Source organism: Schistocerca serialis, chromosome 1, assembly GCF_023864345.2.
Source record: "Schistocerca serialis cubense isolate TAMUIC-IGC-003099 chromosome 1, iqSchSeri2.2, whole genome shotgun sequence".
Classification (NCBI taxonomy): Eukaryota; Metazoa; Arthropoda; class Insecta; order Orthoptera; family Acrididae; genus Schistocerca; species Schistocerca serialis.
In genome coordinates this window covers 640092863-640099784 of record NC_064638.1, presented here as the reverse complement: position 1 = coordinate 640099784, position 6922 = coordinate 640092863, and the positions used below count along the sequence as shown (strand labels likewise).

Genomic DNA, 6922 nt, shown 5'->3' with positions numbered 1-6922 from the left:
AGTCATACAGTTTCAGAAATGCTTGTCCCAAGCCTTCAGGTTGTCACAATCTGTCTTTGGCCAAACTCATACAGATCATGCATCTTCCCCGTTCCACACACGGACAGCACGCTCGCCGATACTACATGCACCATGCGTTTGTCTGACTAGCAGTCATTCCCCACCAGGTGATGCTTCTATCACCTGGACGGTTTTATGTCGATAGCAGGTCAGTGGTCATAATGTTGAGGCTGATCAGTGTATACCAACAGGCCCTCAACGCGAAGGGTTGCGCAACATTGTCTAGCAATTGTCTTATGTCTCCCATTTTAAACGAGAGTCACAAGTTCTACGATTTTGTTGCAAAAGCATTTCTATAGATAAGAAATGTCACTCGATGCACAAAATCGCTCAGTTGTCTGTAGATGCTATACAGTGTAGATACAAAAAACGCTCAACTTCGTATGCTAGGGTTTACACGGCCTGACACGTCCTCGCAGCCCTAGTCGTACTTAACAGGATCGGAAAATAGTGGGAAAATGGCAACGCGGCAGTAGCCACGGCAGCAGCAGAACGTGCAGTCAGCAGTCGGAAGCCGTCACACTGGGGAAGCGCCATGATATTCTCTGCGCCGCCTACTAATGATTATAAACAAGCCCTTCTTCAGCTACGCAATACAGCTTCAGAGAATCATTGCCCACACTGAACTACCCTAGACACGCCGTTAGAACTGACGTCAGAAGTGTTCCCTCTACTTCCACCCTGTGAGACGGCCTTCTATGTCCATGTTGTTTCACTTCTCTGCAATTTATCATACAAAATTAATCAAGAATATACATTATGAAGTTTGCTTTGTCCATTAATGAACTTTATTGTTGTTAGTTCCTGAATTCCGATACAATACTCCTTCGTTTTGTATCTCGGATGGTATCTCATAACAGCACTTCACTATTCGATACTGTGCTTAGGCCGGTATTACACTATCAAATTTCTTTGTCAAAGATTTGATCAAAGATGTGATCCAATATTCCGTCCAATATATTTGACAAAGATCTTTGACGTAGCGCTACAAGGGGTATTACACTGTCATCAAATTTTTCGTCAAAGTTCAAGATGGCTGACAACAACTTACGTACTCCAATTGCATTGTGTGCACATGCGGAAAAGAAGTGGGGGGAGAAAATGGAACCATACATACGAGGTTGACAGTCTTAAAAGTCCTGGGATTACAACTTGATAATAAATTCAGTTGGGAGGAGCACACCACAGAACTGCAGAAACGCCTTAACAAATCTGTATTTGCAATTCGAGTGTTAGCAGACATAGGCAACATAAACATGAAAAAGCTTGCATACTTTCATTCCATAATGTCACATGGGATAATATTTTGGGGTAAATCTTGAAGTCAAACAAAAGTTTTCAAGGTCCAAAAGCGTGTAATACGTATTATTTGTGGAGTAAATTCACGGACCTCCTGCAGAAACCTCTTCAAAGAACTGGGTACTTCAGATTCTTGCATTGGTACTGGGGGAAAATAAGAAAGAAAATTAAACTGTTGGCGGGCCAGAAGTCGTTTGGACGTACGAGATTTGCAGGTTAGCTTTTTTGCTTTGTATTTCTTGCCTAGATACTTCCGTAGAGATATTGTTGCATGTGGATCATTATATGTAATGATTATTACAATACATGCAATGATATGTTTGTACAGTTATCTAGGCATGAGAAACAAACAAAAAAAAGCTATAACTCTCGTAGGCCCAAATGACAGAGTCTCACTATACTTCCGGCTCGCAGGTTAACTACTGCCTCACAGTATATTTACTTCTTAATAAAATTTGTCGTAAATAATATATCTCTTTTTCCAACAAACAACTCAGTTCATACATACAATACCAGGAACAAAATGATCTGCACAAGGACTTAAAAACACTTACTTTAGTTCAAAAAGGGGTCCACTACTCAGGAACACTCATGTTCAATAATTTGCCAGGAAACATAAAAAATTTAGTTAGAAATAAAGATCAGTTTAAAAGGAGCCTGAAAGACTTACTACTGGCCAACTCCTTCTACTCCATTGGCGAAATTTTTAATAGAAACAAATGATGTATTTATTCATACTATTAGTATTTTTATTTCAGCTTAAAAAAAATCGACATGTTCCACATCCACGAGGATCTCCTCAGCACGGATCTATGGAACGAAAAACTAATCTAATCTGGGTGAAACCGTGGGTTTTACGACGACACGATAAAAGCATTCAACAAAACTTGTTACGTGAGCTTACAGTGGAAGACGTCAAGTCGTACATCAATTACTTAAGAATGGATGAGCATACATTTCTGTATGTGCTCAATGAGGTGTATCCTCATATCACAAAGCACAATTTTCACTTAAGAACTGCTACATCTTCAGAAGACAGGCTCACTATAACACTCCGACTCCTTGCTACAGGAGAGGGTTATGTTAGGTTAGGTCAGGTTAGGTCTCCAATCTTCTTAATCTATTTTTTATTCAGGGTGCCTCACGTTGTAAAGCGCCTCATAAGCTTCAGACATCTCTATTAATTCTGTAGTTGTCGGCACACACCAATTGTATTTACCGGCAATGGTTATAAAAACACTACAGACGACAGAACGCTGCAGCGATGCTAGCGCTCCGCGTGGTAACATATCGCATTGCAGTGAACAGAAGACAAGCGATTTCTTTGATCAAATATACGGCCTCGGCCTAGATTTGATCAAATATTGGACGACATTTGTCAAAGATCCCTATTACACTATCAAATATCTTTGACAAAGATATTGGACAAAGAAATTTGATAGTGTAATACCGGCCTTAGCGAATTGACGTGACGTAACGTCCATTGCAAAAACACTCTGACGATGACGTGACGTAATGTGACGGACGTTCCATTGACTGCTAGTGTGGACCGGCCTTAAAAGAAAACTTCAAGAATATTTAAAAAATAATTATTATTACTATCAGTTTTGATCCTTTCGTTTTTGGCACAAATATCAAGATGCAGTATTCTACAAACTGACCCAAAAGTTCTGAAAATTTTTATGACAGTGAGTTTTTAATGCAGTTGGTTACGGGAAGGTTTTCGAATACCTCATTCGCATATACAACTAAAGCACGTGATATTTTATTTCTGTCGCACTGGAAGCTCTGAGTACGACCTTAAAAAACTGCATATCGTCTACGTAATTCTCACTGATAAGTCCCTTTAGCAAATTCTACAATGCTAAAATTCACACTCGCGTAAAGGAGTGGGTATCATGAGCCGCCAAATGAATAAACATGAAATTCATACCAAATATGTGACGACCACATTGTTGAAATGACGAACTTACGAGACTTATCACAGAATATAGTACCATACTCACGCATCGTATTGATAGCGAGGTTACCGGATTGTTTCCAATAACCCTTCAATAATACGGGACAAATATCTCGTGTTATTTGGTGTATACCATTCTACATATTGATTAAAATATATTTGTATACGAATATAATAATTAAGACAAATCGTTGATATACCAGTTAGTACTTGTTCAATAGTTGGCAAGCGTGTATGAACTTCTTGGCGGAAAACATATTTTGACTTTAAGTGGATGGGAATTGTGCGTGAAAAATACTCGAGATATGAATTCTGTGTGATCTTGTTTATGTTGACAGCAATTTTGTATTGACGTAAGTTTAATGATGGTGAGAATATTGAGGCATGAGAAGCCGAATGTATCAGCTGTTTAGGTTTTCGTTTTCACTAGGAATCTTTTTAGTTGATGCTTGTTTTACATTATTTGAGTGATCAATGGCTATGTCATCAGCTAGTGCGTCAAGCTTAGTCCAGCAAGAGGACAATCTCGATGACTGCGGTCCATTACTTATCAATAAGCTCGAGGTAATTCTTGTCTATCAAGATTGTTACTATGTATTTGGTGTTGTGTTCTGTACTGTGAAATTCCCCGGTAAGATTTCGTAAGATAGACACAGCTGTAGTTGTGATCTTTCAAATGCTGCGGGACCATAATTACACTGCGTGGAACGTATGATTTCAAAAGTACAGTGTGCGATTCACTTACCTAAATGGTTTATGTTGTAATTCATTTTAATGTTGATAGTAAAAAGTAGCATATGTTTATACTGATGAGGCATTATGCAAGGATGGTTTTACAAATATTACTATTTATATTGTGTGTTTTTAATAGGTCCTTACTGCACGGATACCCAAAAGCAGCATGTTGTTTCTGCTTGATCTACATGTCATGTAATGAGAGTTGGGCTAATACCAAATTTTGTGAGATAATTAAATTTAGTTGTAGCATTTTGACATATGCCTGCAGTCTGCCTCCTAAGAAAACGCTTACTTCACTTACTACTCTCTTTCTGAGTTATACCTTCAGATTGCTCCAAGGCATCACTACTGTTTGCACTAGTATGTATGTAATTATTACACTAGCGTTTTTATTATTCTATGAATGTGCTGAGTACACCAATAATTAAAAGCTGATGTTAAGTGGAAATTGTGTGTGTTTAAGAAGGGGCATAATTAGCATATACTTAAAGGTAAAACCCAAAGTATTGCTGCACTTGTCACAGGCAGTTACATGCCCCTTGACATCTGTAGCTCAGCATGAATAGCTGCAGATGGGGGCAAAAAGTGAAATAACGACAGAGACCCTGAATTGTTCACAAGTAGCGTTATGAACATTCTTAAGAAACAGCTTCTACTGTGCAACGAATGTGAAGCAACGTATGGAACAGTAGATAGGTAGATGTCAAATGAAATATGCTTGGCCAAGAGGAGGACATAAAGAGTGTCCATAAGGCATTGCAGTTGAACACAGGCTTGTGTGATTGCCAGAGTGCATAACAGGAACACTGAAATACCAGAATTGGCCTGCTGCCACAGAAAGTTATACCCCAACATATAATGAATGGAAATGACCACAATATGGTGAGACAGTGACTGCACAAAACTGAGATATAAATGTTTGAGCAAATGTTGCTACTAACTCCACTCCCCCCCCCCCCCCCCCCCTCCACCTCCCATCTGTAAAAAGTGTTGTTTTTAATTCATTTTCCTGTCATTTGTGAACACCTAAATTTTTTGAAGAATATACTTGCTGTGTCAGTTGGTTGTTATGTATAGAAGTAATTACCTCTGGATTTTTATGGTTTGTTTGGAACCTGTAAGCTTACCAAAATTATTTGTGCTTCTGGTCTGAAGGACTATTACGTTCAAATGTTGTTATTGGCCTGTTTCCCTTTCACAGTTATTCCATCCAAAAAAACTCTTACACTCTCTTCATTGAATCTTTAGTATGCAGGTTAAACACTACATATGTTTCAGACTACTTGTTGACACAAACTTCACATACACTCTGTGTTGTGACATATAGGGAGTTCATTTGGGAATTCAGCTTAGCTTGGAAGTTTTTTTTTTATTAAGTGTAAATTGAGGTAGTCTGTAACTCAGTTGTGATTCCTTCTGGACAGCAATCTACATAGTTCATTGAGGCATCAGCATCCCTTGGTTATATGTCAGGAGGTTAACAAGCTGTTTATATAGGTTTCTGCCAGCTTTTACTGTTTACTCTTCAATTAGTCTTGCTAGGATGGCTAGGGTGTATGCCTGCTGTGTGCAGACACAAGGGGAGCTGGCTCCAATTCGCGAACAATTGACTGTGGTGTTGGCTGCAATCAGTCGCCTTCAGGCTACCTCCTTGGGGTATAGGAGTGGCAGGGATTCTGGAGCGCCACATAGAATACCTTAGGTTTCATTTGTTTTGCCCATGGTCTCTACTGCTGAGCACCGAAGTGGTGGACCCGCAGGATGAGTGGCGGGTGGTAACGTGTCTGCATCACTCGAGACGAAGGACCAATGTGGAAGCTAGCCGTATGGCCTCGCCTATTCACCCTGTTAGTAGACAGCAGGATCCAAGTATTAACATATGGGCAGGGTTTATTAGTTATTGAGAGCTCCATTGTTAGGCATGTTGTGGAGCGCAATAGAAAATAGAAAGAGAACATTCTGGGTTGGAAAGAAATTCAATGTGCACTCAGTATGTCTGCTGGGGGGGGGGGGGGGTGCTCATTTGAGATGTGGAGGCGGCCTTGCCTGCGGCTATTGAGCGTACAGGATGCAGTTATGTGCAAGCTGTGGCTCACGTCGGCACCAACGACTCCTGTTGCATGGGTTCTGAGGCCATCCTCAGTTCTTACAGGTGACTGGCAGAGGTGGGGAAGACTGCTAGTGTCGCACGTAGGGTGCGAGCAGAACTTGCAAGTTGCAGCATTGTGGTCAGAGTTGTACAGGATCCTTTGGTTTGGAGCCGAGCAGAGTGTCTCAATCGAAGTATTTGTCGTCTCTGTGATGGTCTAGGCTGCAGATTTCTGGACCTGCATTATCCAGTGAGGACTTGTAGGACTCCCCTTGATAGGTCAGGGGTGCTCTACACAAAGATAGCAGAATACTTGTGGAGTGTACATGTTTTTTATGTTAGGCTAGGCAGTAGTTTGAGGTACCCTCATGAACACTCACCAGTCCACAAGCATATAGGGAAATCAGACCGCATTCAGAGTACACACACTTCAACTGTAAAAATTTTATCAGTAAATTGTCGAATTATTTGTAACAAAGTTCCCGAATTTACTGCCCTCCAGGGAAGTTCTCAACCTCATATTATTCTTGGGACTGAGAACTGGTTAAAGCCCAAAGTAAAAAGTTCTGAGATATTTAGCGAATCTTGGAATGGGTATTGGAAAGACCGATTATACACCATAGAAGGGGGGTATTCATTGCAGTCAACAAAAATATAGTCCCTACTGAAGTTAAAATTGAATGTGATAGTGAAGTTATCTGGTCATGCATAACAGGTCCAGGTGAAACCATGTTAATTATTCGATGTTTTTACTGACCACCTGACTCTGCTGTGAC

At 40.2% G+C, this 6922-nt stretch overlaps 1 protein-coding gene across 1 annotated transcript in view; it reads left to right on the top strand.

Annotated features, from left to right (window-relative positions):
- Positions 1–3542: 3542 nt before the first annotated feature.
- LOC126458001 (DNA repair protein RAD51 homolog 1) overlaps positions 3543–6922 on the top strand; it is a 79370-nt gene continuing 75990 nt past the window's right edge. Inside the window, exon 1 of the mRNA XM_050094776.1 lies at positions 3543–3883. Coding sequence (XP_049950733.1) covers positions 3794–3883 — 90 coding nt within the window. The 5' untranslated portion in view covers positions 3543–3793. The remainder of the gene's footprint in view (positions 3884–6922) is intronic.